This window comes from Molothrus aeneus, chromosome 3 (assembly GCF_037042795.1).
Source record: "Molothrus aeneus isolate 106 chromosome 3, BPBGC_Maene_1.0, whole genome shotgun sequence".
Classification (NCBI taxonomy): Eukaryota; Metazoa; Chordata; class Aves; order Passeriformes; family Icteridae; genus Molothrus; species Molothrus aeneus.
Genome location: NC_089648.1, coordinates 20844309 through 20870341, shown reverse-complemented (window position 1 = coordinate 20870341; position 26033 = coordinate 20844309). Strand labels below are relative to the sequence as shown.

The 26033-nt window shown below is 45.0% G+C and overlaps 3 protein-coding genes across 7 annotated transcripts; 1 reads left to right on the top strand and 2 right to left on the bottom strand.

Annotated features, from left to right (window-relative positions):
* Positions 1 to 885: 885 nt before the first annotated feature.
* Positions 886 to 6043, bottom strand: BATF3 (basic leucine zipper ATF-like transcription factor 3). The gene is given in 4 exon segments (XM_066547844.1): positions 886 to 2177; positions 4592 to 4696; positions 5931 to 5968; positions 5971 to 6043. Coding segments are annotated over 4 exon segments (402 nt in total). The 3' UTR covers positions 886 to 1991.
* Positions 6044 to 9499: 3456 nt separating this feature from the next.
* On the bottom strand, positions 9500 to 19260 carry NSL1 (NSL1 component of MIS12 kinetochore complex). Its single transcript, XM_066546440.1, has 6 exons — positions 18825 to 19260; positions 18522 to 18606; positions 16774 to 16904; positions 14305 to 14359; positions 11580 to 11647; positions 9500 to 10999 (listed from the first exon to the last, which is right to left on the bottom strand). The coding sequence occupies exons 1-6, from the start codon at positions 19218 to 19220 to the stop codon at positions 10721 to 10723; spliced, it is 1014 nt and encodes a 337-aa protein (XP_066402537.1). The 5' UTR covers positions 19221 to 19260; the 3' UTR covers positions 9500 to 10720.
* On the top strand, positions 19206 to 24834 carry TATDN3 (TatD DNase domain containing 3). Of its 5 annotated transcripts, none has more exons than XM_066546443.1 (10): positions 19206 to 19272; positions 19357 to 19389; positions 19470 to 19543; positions 19723 to 19807; positions 20536 to 20598; positions 21625 to 21734; positions 22126 to 22181; positions 22994 to 23106; positions 23873 to 23947; positions 24221 to 24834. In XM_066546443.1, the coding sequence occupies exons 1-10, from the start codon at positions 19219 to 19221 to the stop codon at positions 24362 to 24364; spliced, it is 807 nt and encodes a 268-aa protein (XP_066402540.1). In that variant the 5' UTR covers positions 19206 to 19218; the 3' UTR covers positions 24365 to 24834. The 5 variants fall into 5 exon arrangements, with proteins under 5 accessions (XP_066402540.1, XP_066402539.1, XP_066402538.1 ...); XM_066546442.1 differs by having other exon boundaries at positions 23870 to 23947; XM_066546441.1 differs by having other exon boundaries at positions 23867 to 23947.
* The last annotated feature ends 1199 nt before the right edge of the window (positions 24835 to 26033 follow it).

Sequence of the window (26033 nt, the reverse complement as noted above, 5' to 3'; positions counted from 1 at the left end):
AAAGTCTTCAGAAGGATTCTGCTGGGATGGACTGTCTTGGACTAGTTGATCTTTCCTCCCATTTCTGAGAGCCACAGGGCTCCATATGTGAGACCAGCTTTATAGAGTCCTAACCTCAAATAGATACTTTCCAGTCAGCTGCACACACCTAGTTAAGAGATATGAAACACTGCCTCTCTCCCTTCATCATAAATTGTGACACATTTTGCCAGAGTGAATGTTGTTCATTTCCACCATGCTACTCCTTCTCCATTACACCTCTACTCTGCTCAAATTACACAGTGGCATCCAGTGCCTGAGGGAATGTGGGTGTGTGGATGAATATTCATAGGATAGCTTCCATTCTTAAGGGTGACACACAGAACAGTTTCAAGGACATTTCCCAAAATGTGAATCTTGAACTGTACTGAGACTTTTGTTTTCCTATGGAGGGACTGCAGCAGATTCTCTCTGTGGCATGACTCAGTTCTTATGGGACCATAAGGAACTCTGAAGAGAGCATTTAGGCTGCAGATGCAAATTCTGGAAATTGTCTTGGGAACAACCTAACCCATAATTTAAAGAAGCCAACAGCTCATCTGGAGTTTCTAGCCTAAGACAGTGGTAAAAGAGGGCCCTTTAGAAGGCAGAGTTGACTACATGGTTTCCCAAATTCTGTCTTGGCAGTGATCAGCAATGCACCATTCTACTAAAGAAACTTAAAAAAAAAAAAGTTTTAAAAAAATTAAAATCCAGATATTTCACATCATATTCTGCTGATAAATACTGTGATCCTGGTGAGGGGAGAAATTAATCCCATGAGTTTAACTAAAAAAAATTCAAAATGCTGAAGTGAGAGAGTTGGCAATAGGGAGGAGATTTTTATTATCCAAAGGTGCTCTTTGACTGCGAAATACTGTGAGAAAAAGACCCTTTGCTGGTTCCCAAGCTACAGCATCCACATTTCAAGAGGCTGATACTATTAGGAATCTTCAGAGAAAGTAAACACATTTTTCTGTGCATTTCTCAATAACATTGAAATCGTACTTCCTTTTTGTAACTAAAAAGAAAACAGAATGTTTTTCTTTCAAGCAATTATCAAACACCTTCAGTGTGGGCATAGAACAAAATGCTTAGCAAAACTCAATCCACAGACAAAATCTTCCAGAGGCAATAAGCAAGATGAAGGAAGGAAGAAGATACTTGTTCATTTCCAATGGGTGCATTAAAAGAGTAGATTTTAAAATCTGCTTTTTAAAACAATGTTTAAAACCATCAAACTCTGTTTGCTTTTCTTCCATACAGAGCAGACAATCAGAAACTGACCAAGCCATATTTTAGGATATAAAACACTCCAAGGACTAATGCCAGCAGGGCTGGTGATTTGGAATATTAAAGACTAAGAAAACTCTTTTGTTATACACATTTCAAAAGAGGAACCAATGAAGAGGCAATAAGTAAATAACAGAACAACTAACAGGAAGATTAGCATTAGACTTTGGCATTGACCAGCAAATGAAAAGCAGAGATGCTATAAAGACATCGATTATTGAAGAAGGTGGAGAACATTATAGAGATGAGACATCACTTTTATTAACCAAACCTGTTTAGAGAGATAAAACCCAGCAGCCAGATCATGACAGGCATGGGTGACAAGTGACAAAGGGTTACTGGCAGTGGATGTGTGGGAGGAAGGCATCCCAGGCTGAGGTTGGTACCTTTCCCTGTCTACACTCCATCGCTCCATAGTGAGCTGCACAGCACTTTGATATTTCCAAAGGCAAAACCATGGCTTGAAGAGTCTACCAAGTTAGAAGCTGCTGTTCAAATTGTCTTTTTTCCATAGTGGTGTTTTGCTGAGATTCAGAAGACTGTAACATTTCATCGTGGAGTAGAGCTGTGTGGTCGAGTCCAGCCCTCCTCAATGGGAGAACTGCACACTAGGCAGTTCTTGAAACCTCTTGTTAATGGCACTTTCACAAATCACATTGAGAGGTGATTGAGGAGAGCACTCATCTTGGTAGGCAGCTGGCAAGTGCATCAGGCCTTGGTATGGTCACAAAGTTCATGGTGCAGTGCAATAGTGGACAGATCTTTTCATGATCCTTCAACACTTCACTCAAGTGTTTCATTTCATCTGTTAGCTTTCCGATTTCTCTTTTCAGGGAGGTATTTTCTTGCTCAAGAGACTCATATTCCTGGAAGGAGGGGAAAGAAAAAAAACCAACAACTTACAGTCAAAACATTCCTTTCAGTGCTTCCACCTTGAGTACATTCACTTAACAGTAGAAAACCAGTGCGGTTTCTTACTACAACTTACAAAGTGCTAAGAGGAAAGACAGACCCAGCCGGGGTGCTGGAACAGGGCAAGTGCTTTACAACCTGTGCCCTGACCACACTGGGATTCCTTTCACAGCCCTAGAGACCAGGAGGTGGCACTTGCCCTCAGAGTCCCCCAGGAGCCCAGGGCTGCAGGCATGGATGGCTGTGTTCCCTGGAGGCCTCTTCCACCCCGGGCTGCCTCTGATGGGAAGGGCCAAAATGGACTCTGCACGGTGAGATCAGAGAAAATGAAAGCACTGACTGCCAAGAGGTGCTGGGAAAACGCGGTGCCTGGCACTGCTGGTGAGAGAAGGGCAGCCCCTGCCCCAGGGCAGTGCAGGGAAAAGCCATTTATCCAGGCTAGCATAGCATGTCCAGTGCTCTCCTCCAGGCCTGCCAGAGCTTGTAGCCACCTTCTGAGAAGCCCGAGAACTCAGGAGGAGGGAAGCATCATGCCAGCTTGAGGCCAGACTCATTCTGTCACCAGAAGGCCAGACCACTGCCTTTGGTTATCCCTGACCTGGCTGCTTTTGAGCTAAGGCTTCTCTGGCAATAAATAAGCTGCTGTTAACTGCAGAGGAATTTTGAGTTGCTCTGCAGCATCCATGTGATGGATGCAAGACTCCTGTGTCACAGTTTTTGATAACTGTGTGTCTCAAGCGTCCCTGCTTCTAAGCCTTCCCATCCCAAAGAGCAGAGAGCTGAAGGTTCAGAGGCAGCCCACTGAAAACCTGCAGATGGATGTCTTGCTGCTAGCCCAAGGCTCAACATCCACCCACTCAATCTCACCTCCCTGGGAAAGCTTCAGAGCAAACTTCAAAGCCTACACGTGCCTGAAAAGGCAGCAGGGAGAGGCTCTCGTGCAATGTTGTTCTGGGCAGCCTGGCACTGCCTCTGCTCCCCTTTGCTGCAGAACTTTGGGCTCCTGGCCCTCCCTCACACCCCTGAGCCACCTCTCACAGAGTGAAACAGGCACAGTCCTCCTAACACAGCAGTGGAGGCAAACTCCAGCCAAGTTGTCTGACCCCCACTGTCATTCTGCTCATCTCTTGTTGCCCCAAACCCCATGGTCCTGGGTTTTGGAATAAATGTTGCTGTCCCATTGCTCAGTCTCATTTTCAGGGGTGAAACTGTCACGTTGTTCTTGCTAAGAATGAATGTCTATTCAACCAGATCTTCCTACAGCTGGCAAAACCTGTGTGCCTCAAAATGAAGATTCCCAGAACGAGGAAGATCCTCAAGTTCAGGAGGAACATCAGAGAGGCTGCAGGATGGCACAGGGCCCAAAAATGATTCCACAAAAGCCAGGGCTTACCCCTTTTCAGAACTACCCTGCACCTGGCTTTCTCAGGCGCTGACTCAGAGGAGATCTGGGAAAAACCAAGCCCAAAACTCCCCACACTGTCCCTCTTAGTCTCTGCTAACTGCTGGCAAATCCTGCCACAGTGAGAAAGAAAAAAGCCCGTGATGAACCTTCAGAGCTGAGCAACTGACTCAGCCACAGTGGCAGCATGCTGCAAAACTGACACTTGCCCCAAAAGCTGACTCCTGGCTACAAGAGCACTGTGATGTGAGAAAAAAGGGATCCGTGTCCTCCAGTATTTGCACTGGGACACAAGAAAAGTACACCAGGTTGTGATGATATTAAGAGCTTCTGGAAGAATCAATTACTTTTATTTCATCTGTTTGAGCACCCACTGTTACTTTTCAAAGCATACAAGTGTAACAGCCAGCCAAGCCGAGCTCTCACACTTGCAGGTTGCCAAGCTCCTTAGAAGCCTTTTCAGCTGGGCATGTCTGGGAACCCTGTTGATGACACCACAGTTCTAGAACTGATTTAAGCCAGCATTGCCACTGTATGGTCCCCTCCTCTTCCATCACCTTCTACCTTGTAAGACAGCAAGAATTCATCCACCATCACAGCAAACATGACAAGCTTAACACTATTACAGAAGAAAATGGTTCTGGTTTAGCCCAAAGGAGCCCTGTGATCCCATTCTTTGTGGGTAACAGGAAGAGCAAAAGAGGGAGGATGAGGCAAGGGCCTGGACCATGTCTCTCTCTTCCTAGCAGTGTCACTGAAGGCAGAGCTGCACTGTCCAAGAGCAGCATCAGTGTCTGGAATTCCCAACCAGGCATCCCACAGCACGCCTTCTGTGCCTCACACCCACAGCTCTCTGAGCAGGATTATGTGAAAACAGGCCCATGCCTGCTTAAGAATTCCAGTTTATTGTAAAGTCCCGTGCTTGGTACCCAAGCCATGCCTGCAAAGCACCAAGTACCCATTCACCTCGTGAAGTTTATCTGCTTTCTGCGTTTGCTTCTTCCGGCTCCTCTGCGCAGCAACTCGATTCTTTTCTCGTCTCCTTACTTTTCTGTCATCTTCTTCACGACTCTGCAAGACATCAGCCAGAAACACTTTGCTAGTTTGCAAGGTGCACACAGAAGATGCTTGAAGTCGGGTGTGTAACTTTCTGAGAACGAACACTTCCAACTTTACAGTGCTGATCCTCGGTCTCCCAGAGACCGCATGGTCCCTGCAAACAGCAGCGCATCCCTCGGCGCCGAAGTGGAGTGGTGGAAGCCGGCAGGCTGCCCGGGGGATACCGTAGGGGCATTGCTACTGCTGGGGGAAGCTGGGGCACGGCAGGCTGCCGGTGGATGCCGCAGAGCCCCGCGGGCAGGGGCATTGCTACTGCTGGGGGGAGCTGTGTACCCGAGCGGGGACCGGCGCTCCCGCTCTGCCGGCGGGCAGCACTTTACACCTGCCTCGCTCCAGCGCGGCCGACGGGCGGAGGTGCGAGCAGCGGGGAGGAAAGCGCTGCTCCCTTCCCGGTTGCCCGCGGCTGGGCAAAAGCCGCTGCCCGGCCGTGCCCCGGCGCTTTCCGCGCACCGCCCGCGCTCCCACCGGGAAGAGCCAGCACGGCGGCCGCCTCCCGGGAAAAGAAGGGCCGATGCTCAGGGGCAGGGGGTACCCCCGCCGCGGCGCTGCCCGGCGTGACTCAGCCCCATGTGCCCGCCCGTAGCGCCCACGGCCGCCCGGTGCCTACCTGCTGGCCGCCCTCGGCCGCCGCGCCCCGGGACAGCGCGCTGGCCGCCGCCGGCGGGAGGGCGCAGGACATCCCGGCGCCGCCGAGCCGCCCGCAGGGCTCCCCCGGCCCGCGGGGGGTGCGACTGCCGGGAGCGGAGGAAAGGGAGCACAAGGGCAGGAGGGGCGGGCCGGGGCAGGGGACGCGCCGCCCCGGGCCGGGGGTGCCGCCGCCAGGTGCCGGGGCGGCCCGGGGCGGAGCCGCCGCCCACATGGCCCTCACATGGCGGCCGCCTGCACCGGGAAGCCGGGACCACCCGGCCGCCCCATCCCGCGCTGCTCCCCCGCGGGGACCGCCCCCCGGGACCGCCGGCGCTCGTCAGCCGCCGCGAGCCGCGGAAAGTCCGGGTCACGGCGCTGCCGGGCAGGAGCTGCCTGAAAATCCCCCCGGAGAGCCCCAGCCCCGCGGGCCGGCTGGGTTCGACGCCCCCCCGGGCAGCCCGACTCGCTCTTTCGCCTGCAGAAATGAAGTCCCCGCAGTTTCTCCCCTCTCCAGGCGGCCCCGGAGCCCGCCTGGCCCCGTGTGTCCCCCGGCGCTCACCTCCGGCCGCTCCTGCACGCCGCGCTCCTGCGACATCGCTCTCTGGAGCGGCGGCAGCTCCACATGGGGAACAGCCAGCTCAGCCCGGGATCGTGGGTGTGAGGACACGGCATCCGTGCTGGGATACAGCGATTTTCACTTTCGCTACTCACCCTGTTCCTTTAAATAATAAGGAAATGCGACAGACTTCTTGTAAAGGCAAAGCCAGACAAAAAATTCTGGAAATACAGTTGCTGCAGACAAAAATCTTTCTCTTCCATTATTCTGTCGAGTGTATTTTAACAGAACACTGTTTTTTTTACCTCTCGGAACGCCTTCCTGCATTTTAATTGCAGTTACCTTGGCCTTATGCTTTGAAAGGGGGTGTTTGCACTGACAGCTACTTCAACATCCTTGCTCTTCTGCGAAAGGATTTGTACCCTCCTGGCTGTGCTCAGCTCACAGAGGTGAACACATGACCATGAGAGGAGGGTATGTGCCCCCAAGCTGCAGGGCAGTCGGTCACAAAGCCCCGGGTATCTCCATAAATCAGATACATCCCTATTTTTCTGGTTTCCTCAGCAGCTTGAGTCATCCAGCTTAGATGAAGTTAGAGGGTTGGCAAATTGAGTGAATATAGACTATCCTTCCAGGAAGATGTGGCTAACAGTTCATGCTAAAGGTGAGGGAACCATGCTCGCTGGAGTCCAAGAGTCCAAGAGTCAAAGTGACACCGTGCTCTGCCACATGTTTCCTGGTAGGCTCTGGGACTGTGACTAAAAGACTTGAGCATGACTTCCTTGGTTTGTAGTGCTTCTCCCCAGCTGTTACACCTCAAAGCAGCTTGTGTCTCAAGGCTATCCATGAATTTATTTGATTTTGATAGCCCTCCAGGCTATCCATGAATTTATTTGATTTTGCACTTTTCCAAGAGCTTCTCTAACACAGGAGGACCGAGTCCCTGTGAGTCTTGCCGCCCTAACAGCCCTGGGAAGGTGGCTGGTGACCACAGCTGGGAAGCACACTCTTGCCAATATACCCTGACCTAACCTGCAGCCCCAGACTGTGCTGGGCCTCCCAAGCATCTCACAGGGCATTCCCTGGTTTCTTCAAAAGCAGTCTTGCTTCTTTCTCCCTTTGTCATCCAAAGGCTGCTTGTGGAGGCAGCAGTAAGGTGTGGGTTCAGTGCCACTCTCCAGCTGAGGGCATCCAAACCAGCACCTCCGGGAAAGCAGCCCTGGCCACCAGGCAGAGAGCTATTAGGGGGTGAATTGCTCTCAACTGCTCCTTTGAAACAGCCTAATCTTGCATTAACTACACCTCATGCAGTTAAAGGGAAGCAGTGCACGAGACGTAGTTGGGACAGTTGCTGAAAAAGAGAGCACTGGCATCTTGCTGCCTTTGTAGCTTTAGCTCAGTTGAAATAAACAGGACTAGAAGGCAGTATTTTCACAAGCTCAGGGAACAGGTATTTTCTCTTGCTATGAACCATGTGGATAAAACACCTCAACAGCCCTCTGGAGTGATCTGTGGGAAAGAAAGTCCCCTTCCACAGAGGGACTTTGAACTCCATGCTCCAGGAGCAATGCTGCTGCAAATGGCACCTGCACCAGCTACCTGACAGCATCAAATCATGAGCAGCTCACCAAGAATTTATTAGTCCTGAGTAAATATCCACCTCTCTGAGTAATTCCCAGCAGCTGCAGAATAAGGTTTCCAGGATAACACAAGCATAGGACAAGCCAGGGGACAGTCCCCTTGAGCCTGAATAGTCTGTTCTTGTTCAGAACAAATGACAAAGGAAATGACAAGTCAAAATTTGCTTGTGGGAACAAGTTTCTACTTAGTATTAAAGCTATCTCTGGTACATCTGTAGAAATGCCTACACAGTAATTCGAGGTAGTGCAGCAGTAAAGGCAGAGTGTTTCTGTGCAGGAGAGAAAACCAGCCCAGAAAGCAGCTTAGTCAGCTGAGCTTGCCTTTTATAATGGCAGTTTATCAGTGATTTTTGTCAGCACTGAAGCAGCCTACACGTATGCAGACTAGTTTCTGATCATAGCTTAGCACAGCATGGCTCCCCTGGAGAATGGCACATGTCAGAAATGGGTCTCAGAGCACCCAGGCTTCCAAACAGATGTCTGGGTCCATGTGAAGATTTCTGGAAGAGGAGCTTCCCCTTTAGAGTTCATAATCCTCTTTGTTCAGAAAGTACACACAGCAAAAGCAGGCGTGGATGCTGCTCCAATTTACAAGTTTTTCTTGGCCAGGGATAGCCTAGCCTCATGAGCAAAAAGCACACTGCAGACAGGACACACTAACAGTGAGATGTTCTGTCTCGCCCCAAAGGCCAAGAAATTCAAACTCAGTTTGCAAATGAACCCAAGCATCCCTCACCGTTGAGCTGTCTTACAAAATTCAAAGGCTATATAAAGAAAAACTACCAGACATTTCTTGATGCAATACCAATTCGCCCCAAGTTAAAAATAAGAAGCTTGGCTGTTGTGACATTTCAGTAGAAGCCTGATTAGACATGTCTTGCACAACACTGCCAATTCCTATGAAAAGTTAACTGAAGGACAAAAGGCTACTGGAGTGGGGAAAAATGAAGTGTTTTATGTGTTTCTGCCAATGGGAAGAACAGCTAGTTGCAGGTATCACTGGCTGTAGAATTTTTTAATAACCATTGGAAAAACTGCTGAACATTCATGTTGAGTTTAGCTCACCACAGAACTTGCATTTAAAGGGAGGCTCTCTTTCCAGTGCTGCTTGGCCAAAAGTAGCCATCAGATTTTTAAATTCCTAGTTTATACACTGCACTTGGAATCTTGAATAATTTATCTTTTTCTTTACACAGTCCACTTGGCCAGCATTTCCAGATGCATTTTTCTTCTTCCACCCGGTTGCAGTTGCAACACAGGCTATGGAACAGAAGACCAAGTGCTCTAACTCAGAGCATCCATTCCCACTTACCTGAAATCCTGTGCAGGCCAACTATCCCTTAGTCTCTAAACAGAAACGTGCACTGTGTGAATTTCTTTATTAAGTCTTAAACCACAGTGCTTTCCCTTTTAATTTCTTATGGCGTTTGTCCTACCCCAGCTATTTCTGATGGAACTTCTTCAAAGAGATACCTATTCCTAGCTATTTTCTGTACTTGCCTGTCATTTGCAGAGAAGAGCAGAAAACCTTCCTATTAACAGAGGAAATGGCCAAACACTGTAATAGTACCCATGCAGAATCTTGCAGGGCTCACCTTAGCCCAGCACCAGCCAGGATCTGTGTGAAGAAAGCTGTAGCAGGGATTTCCAACGCCGCACAGAGCGCGGGCACTCAAAATAGCAAGGGGCTGTGTGAGAAGCAGTCTGAGCCACACACCCCACAGCCCTGCAGCTCCAGTCCCTCTCACATCCTGTCCTCTCTTAATGAGAAACTTTGCAGCCCTGAGATTAATAACACTTGTGAGTTCAAAGGCAGTAAATGGAACTACTTCAGTTACTCAAGGCAGAATTTAACACAGATGTCCTCTGAAGTACACTCACTGCTCAGCCACCATCTATTCCAGGATTAGAACTGACAATATTATCTGAAGCTTTGATCTTCCTTAATTGATTTAATTTACTTCATATAAAAACACACATTTGTATATACAAGGTCAGGAAAAATATTTACATATTATTACATATACAAAGTCTCAGTACAGACAGTCACATTTACAAAATAAATGATGCTAAAATCTGTTTTCTTGAGAACTCTCAGTCTCTTAAGACATTAGGTTGGACCTGTCTTCTTAGCACCAAATATGCCATTAATAAAGCTTCTAAAACTCCCCTCCATTTACTGTGTAACAAATATGTTACATACTAAACAGGAGTATTTACTGCAGGCACATGCAACCATAAACTAGAAAAAGTTATAAATGGTTAAGGCACAAGGCTCAATTTAGTACTAATTTCCAATATTCTAGGCACTAATGAGTAAAGAAAACAAAAGTAAGCTAGCTCAAGTGAATACCATTAACTGGTAGCCTCTATTGATCTTAAAAGTTTAGTCAAACAACACAAATGCAAACATAACCCAAGTCAAGATCCTTTCTTGGGTAGAAATATTGCTCAGGAAAACCCCAGGTGCACAATTGGATTACATGAAATGATATATCAGACCCTAAGATGTTGATGGTTGAATATGTGTTCAGAAAAGCACACTGCAAGTAAATACATACAATTATTAAAAATCCAAGTTTCAACAAACATGACTATAAATAAGCCTAAATGACCTACATTCAGGAAAGGTAGAATAGCAAAGACTAATGTCACATGTGTGCACAGACTTCCTTAAAACTCCAACATCACATCGAATTTGGTGATTTCAATATGCTGCAGTGTCAATTAATTCATAAATATAAAAGCCACATGCCTCAGTAATCAATGAAGGTGCATTAGGAGAACTAGACATTCTCCAACCTCTTTAGAGACATGCTGAATGTAAATGAGCAGTTAGTGGTTTCCTAAAAGACTGCCCACATACATAAAGCATGCACATGAACTCTGAGAAGCACAAGGACTCAAGCTAAAAACTGCAATATAAGAGCAAAAAATGAGTTAAATGGCAAATACACTTGCTGGATACTGGATGGTACTGGTACATGTACCATATATCATGTCAGCAAAAGCAGAAATATTTAAGAGGTCAAAGACTAATTAAAGAAGCTCCCATGTATAGCACTGAGGGGAGATGAGTTCTAAGAAAAAAGATGGAACACATGGAACAAAAGTACAACTGAGATTCCAATGTGAAAACACAAAATGAGAAATTCATGCACTGAGAGTGATCTTCCTCCGCCGCAGTGGGTAGCGCCTTCTCCCAGGGGAATCTGCAGCTTTTCTTCTTTTCAGCAAAACATAAGGATTTTTACTGGAAACAGTTCCTGTTGGTGTGACTTCTCCTGGTGGTACTGAATTTTGGACATTGTTTTCCTCCTTCACCTTGAAACCAGAAAAGACTTCTTGCCGCAGCTTGCAGAGTTCCAAGGTTGGTTGCAAAGTCAATGCTTGGGAAAAACCTTCTGCTTTTTCTATGAGTGCTGGGATAGACTGCAAAAACAAACCCGAGGATCTCAAGTTACATGGGAAAAACAATGGTTATAAGGCATGCAATATGCTAATGAGATTCTGACAGGCACAAAAGCTTCAGTGTCTGCAGAGATGATGCTCAGGAGGGCAGGTGAGGGCTGTGAACGCAGAGCTACCACCCCAATAGTGAGGTGTCTGCACTGAGAAACCATGCAAAGAGTGTGCCAAGGTGAAGTGTTCCCTCGTGATATCTCTAAGCTCAGGCAGTATCACAGGAACACCACAGCTGATGCCTAAGCAGGTGCTGAAGTAATAAATGTCATACTCTAGATGAAGTCATACAAGTCTTCAAAAGATGTTCTATTTTTCAGACACTGCAGGTTCCAAAATTGCAGTGCAAGTATTTCCTGGGTAATCTCCCTTACTACCACATGAGGGGGAATGCTTTACACACACAATGCTTTACCTGCTTCCTAGGTACACACACAGGCTTTTTTTCTACTGAACTATATGGAAGATGAGTTAGAACTCCTGTTTTGTGACATACTACCAGATCAAGAAGATAAAAACATATTTCTCTTGGAGCACATGGAGGTCTCACCTGCATTGCTTCGCTGATCTGTTTGGATGCCACCTCTGTTGCCTGCTTCAGATCTGCGATGTAAGCATCTACAGACAAACACAGCCCAAATCAACTTCTGAAACATAACCCCTTCCCCCACTACTCACTATCAGAAAATGGACAGAAAACCAGTAAAGTCCCCGTATAAAACCAACACCTGCAGCACATCCCTTTCACTGTAACACTGAGGACAACAGCTGGCATGGTATATCTCACTAGTAGTACTCTTTATCACTCAAATTGCAGTAGAGGCTAGCAGTCCCAACTACAGAAAGCCCCAAAGTTCTTACCTAAAAAACACAAAGCCAGTATTTGAAATAAGAGAACAGTTGTAAAGAAATAATTACATAGAAAGATTTGTTTTCAAAACTTTTAAGCTCATATTACATTTGATAAAACCCACACAGAACACAGAGAACAGACACCACTGTGGGGAACATAAGATTTAGAAAACCCATTTTCAGGAGGGCAAATAAATCTTCCTATTTCTCCAAGTTGGCTTTTACAATAAAGGCTGCTTTTTTTTCTTCTGGCTTAACTTATCAAGCATCAACACCAAAAAGAACCAAGCATAAATAACATGAACTGTATTAATTCTGCTGTGCTAATAAAGAAAGAAAAAAAACCCCAGCTTTCAGAAACACTGAAGCAGGCAGCAGGTGCAGAACACCAGCATAAATCTGACTGTAATAGCAATATGATAAGATCATCAATACTTTAATTCTGTATTCAAGAGTTAAACTCTAGCCTATTATGAAACTGTTTTGCATGTTCTCCATCCACAAAACTTAAAATGAGCAGACTAGCATGCTTTTGGGAGGTAAGGAGCCTCACCTCCACTACTATTAGTTTTCTGTAGGGTTTCACCAGTGCCTGCAGTAGGACACAGTGTCAGGTGGTGCACACACCCCTAAACCCTGTCAGAGTTAAACACAGCATTCTGTTTTGAAGTCAATCTTTGCAGTGCGGCTGAAGGCATTTAGAATCAGTCACTGCAATTCCAGCTCAGGGTTACAGTGATTCCCTGCTGAAACATGGTAACCACCAAGGGATGGTGCTTGTTGAACTGTCCATGTATCCAGTGTGCTGCTCAGAGCTGGTTTAGGAACACATGATCCCTACATGAACATGGACACTGAAATGCACCATCATTCAGTTTGGAAGAATTGGAAGTCCAGAAGCAATCTCTTTAAACTCATCTCAGAGCCCTATGGAAGGGCATTCTCTAAAAGAAGGATATGTCTACAATGCAGCGTTCTTACAATAAAGTATTGGGATGAGGAGGCTGGTGACCTTATGAAATGGTAAGGATGGAGTGAAGTGAAAGAAGAAATAATTATTTGTATTATTGTACAGAAAGACTGAGACACAGTTAAGTGAAATTTGCCTGCAAGAGTTTGGCTTGACATAGATGGCATTATATTCCTCGGTGTTCAAGGCTTTCCAAAACATAGGGAAATGAAACAAGGAAATGAAAGGTATTGAGTAATCTAAACATTTTTGGTTTCTGGCCACTGTACTTGCTAAAGTGGGATACATAAACTTCCCAAAGACTACATAATACCAAAATGCTCCATAAACTCCATGGTATCTTAGCGACAACTTTGCTGTTACCAAACTCAAAACCACAATATCATAGTGCAAGCTGCTACTAACTTGCAAGTAGTGGACTGACATCAGAAAAGCCTGGATTTGGACACTAGAAACCAAAAGGAACTCAGATACAAAGTGACCACCGTACTGCTCCTACTGGCTGCTTTGCTGCACAGGCTGGCACTGCTGGAAGCCATGTCTCACATCTACAAAGAGGAAATGATGTTTAGAATGAAGTCAGATCAGCAGGGTGAGAACTGAAGATTCAGCTCAGCTCCTCAAACTCTGAGCACCACTGCTTGTTACATCATGTGCAGTAATTCATAGTGAGGGTGCTCACTTTTCAAATTAGAACTGCACTGCTGAATTCTGTCATTATTCAATACTTAACAACAGGTAACACAAAACTTCCCATTTATTAAAGCCAGCTTCAAAAGAGGACATCCCAATCATCCACTGCAAAACCCACCACCTTGTTCCAAGGAGTCTGTACAAAGCATCTTCCCAAAGCATGCAGCAAACTTACAACGTTGTTTGCAGCTCTGTTCCTTCATCAACCCTCACAAGTGACACAGGCAGGATTAAATCTCTGTCCTACTTGGCAAGTTAGGAGAGCCAACCCTGCCACCACTGAGTCCTACACAACAGCTTTCACCAACTCCCTGAAGGAAATGACTGATTAGGAAGAGAGGCTGAAGCATTTCTAGTACTTGCGTAAAATGAACACAAGAACAGATGAAGTACAATGTCAGTGATCCATCAGTTCCCCACCTGGCTCCACCAGTGATGAAGGAAAGAAGTAAGGAAGCCTTCTGGGGGTAGCTGTGTGACAATTTCTCCCCAACACACACACACACACACACACACAGAGAGCTTTTTGCCTTCAAAAACAGTGCCTAACTGCAGGCAGCACTCAGAATGAGAGAAATGGACATGGTGAAACTCAGGCAGCAATACATTCACTTATGACAAACTTCTAGCTTTTTAGTTAATTTATAAACAGCCAATTTTAAACAAGCTTAAAGAAAGAAAACTTGTTAAACATTTACAGTTAGCCAGTAAGTGAGGCAGTGTTTCCTCAGTACAGCTGCCATCCCCACAAAATCTTTACCTTGAGAAGGCTGAGGTCTTATGTCTGCTGGTTTTACCACAGGCTGGTAGAGCTTCTGCATATTGAAAAAAAAATAAAATTGTGAAATACCTCCTTGGTTTAATAGATATCTAATATATATATATATATAGATATATATCAGTCAGAACAATGGAGATTTTGGTGAAATTATTTAGATCAAGCATGTATTAGAGGTACAGATTATAGATACTTAGCTACTGAAAATAGCATTCTGGTTAACACAGTTACACTCACTGTAAACACATCTCCAGAAATCTGCTTTAGTTTGCAGAATTCTAACTATTAAAGCATGAGAACTGACATCCAGGCATTTTGGAAGAAGCATTGCCACCTGCTGCATGACTGAGGAAAATGAGCTGCTCTAGCTTCTCAAGAGCCATTCACAGAACCAGCATGCTTTCACAGAGCCACAAACTCCAACAAAAGGTACATTAAGACAAAAAGCTAAGAAAAAGAAAAGTACTTAAACAACTACACTCTAGCCCTGCAATTACTTATACAGAACTAAGAACACTCTGCTTCACAAACTGTGAGTCTTGTCCCCTTATATCAGTTAACTGAGACATGAAGCAAACTAGCAATAACTGAATACAACCCATACTCAGTTACATTAAAGGTGCAATTAGAAGCAGCTAACAGGGAAGAAGGAAACAAAGCAAGGCCAAGGGAACAGAAGTTAGATCATCTGCAAGTTAGCGCTCTCCACTTCAGGAGCTGTCCTTCAACCTTCTTCAGGCAACAGCAAGTAGGGGAAAGCTAATTATTCCTGGCTGTAGTTTGGGAGAAATTTTTTCACAGTCCACACAACTTAGCAAGTTTGCAGTAACAGCTCCAAGCAGGAGAACAAACATGGCTTGCACTAGCTGCAAACTCTACAGACCATATTGACTGAAAACCCACAGGACGATCTCCTGCTTTGGCAATTACAAGGAAATCACCACAATAAATGACTGGTTCTCTCCAGATAAATCACATCTTCATGGCTGCTCTTTATGCCTCAGAAAGCATCACTCATTTAGCTATGATGATGAAAGAACACAAGAAATCCTCAGCCAAAACCAAGAGACCACTGGTACCTTTGCAAAAATAGCTGAGAGATGAAAATAAAAGAACCATTTACAGAGATAAACTAGGCTTTCCATATTTCTTGCACATATTTCTACATATTCTTCCGGGGATAAACTAAACTTTTGCAGACAAATCTAATTAAAATAATCGTCTAGTTGTGGTGGTGTAAACTTTGAAGAGATCAACAAGAGAAAAAAAAGCAGTATGGTAGGCTTTCCAAATAACTAACCCACTGTGGCACTCAGGTAGCAGAAACATTAAAAGGTCTTGTTAAATCTTGGTGTTATTCAATAGCATATTTTATTTAAGTTGATTTTGTTTGTTTTACATACTTAATATACTGACTAAACAGAGAGATCACAAAAGACAATATATATCAGAAAATATCTCAGGTGTAAGATGAAAGTGCACCCATGCACTTTTCCTTGCTGTAAATCATCTCTGCCTGGCAACCCTAGAGAGTTAACATTACTCAATTTTAGTCCTCAGAAATACAATGCAGGTTCCTACACAACTTCCAAAAAAATTCCCTGTCTGCTTTAGTATAGAATAGCTGAAGTTGGAAAGGACCTCTAAACACCCTCCTGAAAGTTGGGCCAACTAGGGCAGGTTGGCTCAGAACCTCATCCAGTCAACGTCTGAGTGTCTCCATGAATCTTTCCAAGGATGAAGATGGCACAGTTTCACTGGGCAGCTTGTGCCAGTGTTTGACTGCCTCAGCCTCTTGTTTTTTGCCAAAGGAATTCTAATTAATCAGGAGGTAAGCAAAAGGAAGGCCTAACATAACTTCAGGGAAGAAATCCAGCAGCTGAGGACACAACTGGCTTGTTTAATGCCAGTAATTACTTTACACTGTGTGTCAAAAATCCCACAGAATTTACTGTGTTGATTCATTAATCCACACTGCCTTTTGCTTTACTGAAAATTATTACTTGAAGTAGTTACTAGCTCCAAAAAAGTGCTTAGGAAGCCACTGACATTTTTTAAAGTAGTACACTGCATGTGATACTATCTATCTGTACGTAGTGTAACATTTAGCACCTCAACCTCAGCCAGTCCAGCCCTTGGGCAAGGACTTGAGGAACTCGAAGATAAATAGGTGCCTACTGGTTTGTAAATCCTGAGTCACCAAGCTGAAGCAATGTGCTACAGTTTCTCTGTGCCACAGACCCAATTCAGACACAGCCACAATGCTTTGTAGCAACCCTTAGTAAACTTACTAAGTTTAACCCTTAGTTACTGCAGAACCAGTTAATGAAAAAAAAGCAATTTCATTTTATGATAAAGAATCAAAAGCAATCATGGGAAGAAGCTTAAAGGTCAACATTGGATGATTGATTTCTTAATGCAAAGGTTTTCTGGAAGTCTTAGGTTACTCACCAACATCTCTTGCTCTGCTTTCATGGTTTCGATAGCATGCACCAGGATCTTTTTAGGCCACTGTTTACGCCTAGTTGCTGTCTCTACTATTAATTCATCAAATTGATCCTCCAGAATTTTAATATTGGAATCTGAAAGTGACAAACACACACAGTTACTGTGGAATTCTCAATTTTTTTTTTTTGAGACAAACTTGTCAAGAAAAAGAAGCTTCAGATCTCAAATAAAAAAAATCATGCAGAATTATCAACATAGAAATAAATGTATGTCTCGAATCACCTTGCTAAGAGAGTATAGAGATTGGAGCATAACTTGATGTTGGCCAGTTATTCTGAAGTAAATGATCTGGGGTGGGGAGAGGGAGAGAACCATCCAGGGGAAAAAATAACAAATGTATTTCCCTATGAACACTGAATCTGTGAAGAATGTCTTAGGAAGCAATGGCTATCTTTTAAGGAGAAAAATGGTTTATCTGTGTGATTTACAAGCATAAAACAAACTCCAACTGTACAAACAGTAATTGGAAGCCTAACTGATTTTACGTCACACAGTGCACAAATAAGCAGTTTAACATTAAAATCCACTGTTCCCATTAATGTGCTGAGTATAACTTGCAAGCCATGCAATGTTTTCAATCTAGTGGTAAAGAATAGATTTTGAGCACCCTCTCTGGGCCACTCAGTGCAGAATCAAGTGATTACAAAACTCAGGAAGGAAAAGCCAAGGTTTTAGGAGTCTGTGAGTTTGTTTTGGTTGTTTGTTTTAAGATCAACATGAAACCATTTAAATATAGACAGGAAAGACTTAAGCCACTGATCAACATAAATACGGAAGGCACAAACTGACAGATCTCTTGGTGACTCAAACTGGATCAGAGCTAGGCACATGAGTAAATCTCTATCAAATTAAAAAGCACAATACAGTCCTTACACCTGCTTTATGCAGCTGTGGGCAGATGACAGTGTCTCAGTTTTGCATTTTGCATCATGAGTTCCATGCATTTTTGACCTTGTAGTCAAACTAGCTGGAGTTTTATCATTCTAGAACTACAACTGCAGACACTTCACAGAATGAGAGAATAGTCTGGGTTGGAAGGGCCTTTAAAAGTGATCTAGTCCAAGCCTCCTGCAATGAGCAGGTACATCTTCAACCAGATCACACTGCTCAGAGACCATGTGTGCTCAGAGCAACCTGACCAAAACACAGTTCAATATAACTGCAAAAAGCATTAAACTGCAAGCAAAGACCACCCAAAGCCAACACAGGTGAGTGAATGGACCGCACTGAAATTTTCTTTGGACACCAGACTACCAAGAATCTCCACTACTATTATTCAAAAGACAGTAATTAAAAATACATTGTTTCTATTACACATATTTATATAGAAATAATTTTCAACACTTAATCTGTACATTCAATAGCAGTAACAGAGAGTCTCCTAGGGTCCTCTGACAGATCTTGGTCACTGCCCCCAACACTGAGGCTGGAGGGGCCCTCCAGAGCCTCCTGCTCACAGCAGAGTCAAAGCCCATTTCAAAACAGGTTGCTCCAGAGGGGTTTTGGAAGCCTCCAATGCTGGAAACAAGCTCTGGGCAGCCTTTTCCAACGCTCTGTTATTCTAGGAATGAGTTTTTACTTCCATACATGAAGTCAGAACCTCCCCTTTCAATCGGGCCCCTTTTACCTCTGGACAAAACCAAACCAAGCCAAACCCAGGGAGCGGGAAGCGAGTGGAAGCCGACGCCTACCGCTCTGCAGCCGGGAGTCATCCGAGGCCTCCTCCCAGGGCTGCCCGTTAATGGTGACGTTCTCCCGCACCGCTGTCTCGAAGTTCTGCAAGGCACGGAGCAGACTGAGAATCCATCGGTGCATCCGTGAATCCATCCATCTATCCATCCATCCCTCCCGCAGGAAGAGCCCCCGGGGGCCACCCGGGGCAAGCTGCCCCTCACCCCGGCTGCCGAGCGCTGCCAGCGGGGCCCGCCGGGCCCTGTGCCGGCACGTTCTCGTTCTCGTTCCCGTTCCCGTTCCCGCTCCCTCTCCCCGCTCACCCAGAGTGCGTCCGCCTCGGCGGCGGCCCCGCCGGGCTGTCCCTGCGCCAGGGCCCGCACGAAGGGCGCGCACAGCTCCAGCACCGCGCCCAGCCCGCGCCGCGAGCAGCACCGCACCCGCGGGTCCCGCCGCGCCTCCCCCGGCCCCGGCCCCGGCCCCGGCCCCGGCCCCGGCCCCGGCCCCGGCTCCGGCTCCGGCCCCGGCTCCGGCCCCGGCCCCGGCCCCGGCCCCGGCCCCGGCCCCGGCCCCGGCCCCGGCCCCGGCCCCGGCCCCGGCCCCGCGCCCGCCGCCTCGGGCTCCGGCGGCGCCTCCATTTCCCGCCCGGGACGCGGGGAAAATGCCGGCCCGGAAGCGGAACCCGCGGCCGCCCGGTGCTTTCCCGCCGGGCGCGGCATGGCGGGGCCGGTGGACTGTCACTGCCACCTGGCCGCGGCCTGCTTCCAGCCGGTGAGGCGCGGCGGGCCGGCGGGCGGCCGGGGGGAGTGGGTGTCGGGCGCGGCCCCGGGCTGAGGCGGTGCGTGTCTCTTGCAGGACGTGGCGGCCGTGGTGCGGGCGGCGGAGCAGGTGAGGCGGGGCGGCCTGAGGGGACCCTCTGCCCGCGGCCCCGCCGATCTCAGCGGGCCTGGGGTCTCTGTGTGCCGCAGGCGGCCGTGTCGGCGCTGGTTGTGGTGTCGGAGCAGGCGGGCGAGTTCCGGAGCGTCGTGGAGCTGTCCGAGAGGTGCGAGTTCGGCCGGGATCCCGCGCCCACCCGCGCCTTGGGGACTGACGGCGGATGCGCTGCCCCCCTCAGTCAGGCCGGCCCTTCTTGGCTTTAAACCTGCGCTCTCTGCGAGCTCTTGGCGTTAAACTTAGGGTCTCTGTGGTCTTTCACCCTCTCGCTATCTGTTCCATGCCTAGATTCCCAGGGTTTGTCTTGCCATGCCTGGGAGTTCACCCAATTCAAGAGATCTCTCCAGAGGAGCAGCGCAGTGTTACTTTGAAGGTAAAACGCGGCCTCTAAAATACCGCTGGAACTTTTCAGTACAGACGACAGGATGCTCCGGTCTGCCTGATTTACCTTCAGCTCTGCCCAGTGGTTTTTCTGCCCTCTGTCATGCAAGGAGACCCAGTGGACCAAATCCCAGCCTCTCTCAGCATATCCATTTGTCCCTGTTAGCCCTTAAAGCAGAATTGTTATCTGGAGTTATCTGGCTGTATTATTGCAGTGAAATGGTTTTAGAAATCCCAAGTGTGCTTTGCTTACAGCAAACAACATGTGCAGATGTTCCTTTGTTAACATGGGAACTGGAAGGCAACTGTTTGTGGCCTTATCCTAAAAATCTCAGGGAGCTGTCTGCAGCTATTTAATGTTACTAAGTTATTTTTGGGCCTTGTTTTAATTACCTCTGCTGCTATTGTGAAAAATTAGCTCAGGACTATTTAGAATAAGGTTTTGAGTTATATATATACGTATTAATATATAGAGAGAGATAGATATAGATACAGAATGTAATTATAATGTGTAATGAAGATATGAAATGAAATGATTATTACATGAAGAAGATAAATCCTTCAGACTTCTAAAATCTGATGGCACAGCTCTCAGTAATGGCAAGTTGAGAAGTACAGAATTTCAGAACAGCGAAGGAAATACCAATTTTATCATAATGCTGGGTTCATAACCCTTTCCTCTTGTAAGGGCAGTGAGAGTTGCATCTTTTATTCTTGCAGGATCTGGATGCTGCGCTGCCTCTTATAGAACTTTACAAAGACAAATTGGTGGGGATTGGAGAAGTGAGTGGAATTCTATAACTTGTTTAAATCTCTCCAGCAGCAGCTGTCACTGGAATTACAAAAACTGAGTCAATGCTTGTTTTTCTGCATGTGATAAGAATTGCTATCAGCCTGAACAAGCACTAAGTCTGATTGGTAGTTCTCTTAATGTGCTTTCCTTTATAGCTTTGATTGATTCCTTCTTTTCCTTTGTTATTGCTATTAGAAAATAGATGGAATTTATGCTGCTGGAGTTGTTGGAAGATTACATACTTATGCTCTCTCATGTTATACCCAAAGGCAGGTCCTTCCTGCCATTTTCTCTGACAAAGTTAGTCTAAGCTGTGATTTCAGTACACCACAGTAACTTGTACAGTTCTTTTATTTAATCTTTCATCTATCTGTATCCATCTGTTGTCTGCTGTCTTACATTTGTTTATAAATGAATTGAGGCTTTAGGATGGAGTCTGCCTCGATTTGTGTGTTAGTACCAGAGGGACTTACATCTGTTTCTGCACTGGCTCCAGAAAAAGCAGGTTTTGGCAGAGTTTTGTAGCTAAATTTGCCATGTTGTACCGTATATGAAGAATTTCTCTTCATCTAACTGTGAATGGGACTGCTTTGACAAACATTTGAACATGTTTAGATCAAAAAAGTATAGAATTAATGGGTAATTTTTGCTAGAGATTGGATTAAAGCTATGGGTTCAGGTCAGAAATTTTGCTTATACTGGAGATCCATATTTGAGACTTAATCTGACATAATATTCAATAGAATGTAAACCCCCAGAAAACCAGTTGCAGACTAAAATGTTAAATACCCTTGTTAGTAGCTGTCTACCCACAAATGTTTTCATTGTTGAAAAGCTTATGGTTGAGAATGCATTTTTTTAATTTAAGCTGCAGCTGAGCTCATTTTAATTGCAGTCTCTATTCATATTTTGAAATGTTTTGCAGTTTTGAATCATGGTATGCCTTTGTATGTCTAATTATGGTTTTGTTAAGTGTTAGGTCTATAAAACTTTTCCCTTCTCTTTTTGTACTGTAGGTTGGACTAGATTTCACTCCCAGATTTGCCAGCACCGATGAACAGAAGGAAGGACAAAGACAGGTTTTGATCAAGCAGATTGAGCTGGCAAGAAGACTGGATTTGCCATTGTAGGTTTTGTTTATACCAGGAGGATTTGCCAGGTCTCAGTAACATGTTGAAATACTTCCCAGGATTTATGGTTATTAAGTGCCCACAGAACTTTCCTTAGATGGATTAAACTGGCATAAGTGTCCTGTCAGTCTCCAGCTTGAGATATAATTGTAGAATTTTCCTTATGTTTGCACTTCTGTACAGACACCTTATGTTCCATGTCTGTGCTATGTTGTTCCTATATCTTCACTAGCTGAAAGGATTAATAAATACATCCTTGGGACTTTTTCTTGATAAAAGTTGTAGTATAGGTTCATTATTTTCATCCCGAGATACTGTTTGTTTGTATTTGCAAGAAAAGAGTATTTGGCTAAATTTCCTAATGCTAGGGCTCTCCTTGCTGTGCAGAAATGTTCATTCCCGCTCAGCTGGAAGACCAACCATTAATCTCTTGAAGGAACAAGGTATGCTTTGAATGCCTTTCCTCTACTGTGGCTTTGGCCAACAGGATTTCTCCAGTTGTGCCACGTCCTGACATCAGTTTGTGTGTGTTTAACTCAGGAGTGTGAAAAACACCAATCACTTGTTTTTAAAATTATAAAAGTTTAATAGTAATAAAATGGTTATAAAAATAGTAATACAATTAGAGTAATAATAATTTGGGCAATTTGAATTAGGACAATATGAGACAATAGAAACAAAGAGTTATGGACCTCCGGGTACCTTCTTCTGGGAAGGACACCCGTTAACAGAGGATTAACCCTTAAAAGCAATAGCCTGTTTCATGTTCATACATCTCATACATGATGCATAAATTCCATTCAAATACAGGATTCTGTCTGGTCATCGTCAACTTCTTCCTCTGAATCCTAACAGTGCCTTTGAGGCAGGAAGAAGTTCGTTTCTTCTGATAATGGGGCAATAAATTCTCTTTCTCTGAAAGATTTAGGTGTCCTGTGGCTGCTATCTCACTGAGAGTGCTTTCTTTAAAAAAGTATCCTACATAGCATCGTTTCTATTTTAACAATTTTTATAACCTAAAATTATATTTAACACACTACTTAAGAGAATTAATACAGCATAACTTTCTAACATAACACATATAATATTCATTTTTATATTTGCAAAAAGCCAATCATAAAATATGCATTTTTCACAGGAGCAATAGTGCAGAGTTTCTGTGTTAATTCTGTATGGGACCAAGGTCCCATTGGAAGCTGGCATGGCAGCCCTGTGTAACCCTGCTGATGAATGTGGTTTGCTTTGTTTCTCCAAGGTGCTACCAAGGTGTTGCTCCATGCCTTTGATGGGAAGCCATCTGTAGCCATGGAAGGGGTGAGAGCTGGATACTACTTCTCCATTCCTCCTTCCATTGTAAGGAGTGAACAGGTAATGTTTTGTTCCAGCTGGGATCTGCTCCTTCTCCATGCATTGCACATTTTTACTTTGGCTGAATTTCTGCCTGGGGCTTTTGCCTTAGCTGGACTTTGGAGGGGGAATTCTGGCTAAAACAGCTCAGCTGTTCCTGAGAAACAAGGGGGATTTTTCTCATTTTATTGCAGTTTCCGGTGAACTCTTCTTCAGAAGATTCTGTTACTGGACTGTTTTACAGCAGGGACATGTCACGTAGAGAAGGAGTAGTTTTTGTGACAGGATTGCTTTCTGTGATAAGCTCAGGAAAAGTAAGAGAGGAAAAAGTTTGATTCAAGTGGAGGGAGCATGAGGAGTGGATATAAATGGGGATGAGCGTGGGTACTTAGGAGGAAGGAAAACAAACTGGGGTTGAGAGGTAAAGCAGAGAGGAGGAAAAGGTACACAAATACTATATGCACAGAAAACAGCAAATTAGAATTGCACTAGCAACTCTATAACTGCAATATACCTGCATGATTTAATAAATAATGATGAATTCAGCTTTGAGATAATAGTACTTTGGATATTTAGAGAACAGCAGAACCCTAATTTGAAGGGACTTCTTGAGCAGCTCCTGGTGTTCTTGCTTCCATTCAGAAATCATTGATAAAATGTAAACAGTGGCACCAAAGTCTTTTGATGTTGTCTCTAAATGTAGGGAATACCCTCCCTTCATGTTTTTCCCCCACAGTTTTAAGTGCATAAAGCATTTAATGGCTGTCTTATTTTCTTCAAGAAGCAGAAGCTTGTGAAACAGCTGCCACTGGAAAATATGTGCTTGGAAACGGATTCTCCTGCACTGGGGCCTGAAAAACAGGTAGGTGATGGGAGGGAGGGACTTCTGCCTATTTGCATCCAAACCCACACCTTGTGGAGGTCAGCTGCTGGCACAGGATAGTGAAGTAGTCTTAAGTGTGGTTACAGAGAGGAAAGAAGCTACCAAGGGAACTTGATCCAAGAGGAATGGATACATGTCATTTTTCTGCCACATGTGCCACAGTGTGACTGAAGTTGTGTCAGAAAGTACTGAATCTGAAACACTTGTGATCTCTAGGGGTCTGTAATTTGATTGGTTTTGTTTGTTTTCCAGGTGAGGAATGAACCCAAAAATATTTACATTGCTGCTGAATACATTGCCAAAATTAAAGGAATTCCAGTTGGAGAAGTTATAGAAGTGACTACACAGAATGCACTAAAAGTATTCCCTAAACTTCAGCACTTTATTCGGATATAGATTCGAAACTGAAATATATGATGTTGCAGAAAGTATCACTTGTGGTGTAATTAATAAAACCAACATCTTGTGTTAAAGTGGAGTTTCACAGTTGGAAGCTCAAGAAGCAAGGAGTGTTATATAGCTGGATAGGATGAAAATAGGGAATTTCTCAAAGGCTTTTGGTGTGCACCATAATAATCTCATTAATGTGATAAAGGCATGTTGTTCCTTTGCATCTCTCACATTTCTGAACAAATAGTTTGTAAAGGAGAGCACCATAAAATTGTCAGTTTAGTTTCTCAGGCTGCTTTCCCAGCTGCTCCTAGTCTGGGAGATGGCCACTGTACAGTGCTTGATGTCCCCTTCACTCCTTGTTTCTGCTGACTGAAAGTCACAAGTTGTGGACCCAGGCATGATAAGAAAGCTCCTGTTAGAACTGGCAGCCTGTACATCCCTTTCTGAGCCATTAAAAAATCCAGCTGGATGGACATTCTCTGTATTCTGTGCTGACTGGACTGAATGGTGCAGAAGCAACATCTTTTCAAAATACAGTTAGAAGAATTATAGCCCTTCTCCTTTTCCTTGGCTACTTTAAGATGGATTTTCTTGGATTTTTAAAATCCTTTATATTTTGAGTTGTGTTCAAAGCAAAAAGCCTGGGTTTGGTCTTAGTTCAAGGACTCACTCTTCTGACTGCTCAGTACCAGGAGACACAGGATGTGAAAGGGAGACAAGCCCAGTTTTGTGATATCTTGGAGGTGGTCTCTCTGGATTCATCTATGTTGCCCAGTGTCCTAAAGCTGAATCTGGTGCTCCTTCACAGCACCTGTGTGGATGTGGGCCTGTGAAATACTGATCAAAACGTTGTTGATTATAAACCAGCAATTGAATGAGATGGGTTTTATATGGCACACAACTGTTCTGAGGGCCACTAGGGAAGTGGAGCTTTTCTCTCACTATGGGGAGTTTTACCAGGTCAATGAAGAAAATACACAAGCATTAACTTAGTTCATGACCACCTCAGAGAGGAGAAGGGGCCAAAGCTTGCAGTGTAAGTGATGCCCCATCATAAAGTTTTGTTTTCCTCCACCTCATCTTCCTCAGTTTCTTAAAACCACATTGTCAAGAGGGTTTTTTTTGCTGCCTTTATCAGAACAGCTGTTCTGCCTTTTGACTAGAAGTAGCTTATTAAGTTTAAATGTGTTCCTAAACAGTTTTCAGCCTGCAGCAAACAACCAAACTTGCACAATTGGTCTCTACTACAACGTGTGTTTAGAGCAGCAAACACCTGGATCTCTGCTGAGTGTTTGATCCAGAGGAGTCAGAGCTGTTCCTTACCCTGGATCTGCAGGCACCATTTTCACTAAACAGGGCCAAGGACGGGGTTTGCCTGCAGGTGGTGCTAGGGAACAGGTGTGCAATAGTCAGAATATTAGCTTGATTCACTTAATTAATAATCATGTCATTGGAGATGCTAAACGTGATAGATACCAGGCAGCCTTAAATGTGCTTCCTGCTGCCTGTGTGTTGGGAAGTCTCCCAGTATTGCTTGGGAATGCAAAATTCCAATGCAATGGCAATGTGAGGAGGTGCTCTGGGTAAGAAGTCAGGCAGCATCCAACTGTCTGTGAAGTTTCAACCTAATTATTTTTCTCTATGGAATCCTTAGCATTGGATGAAAACACTG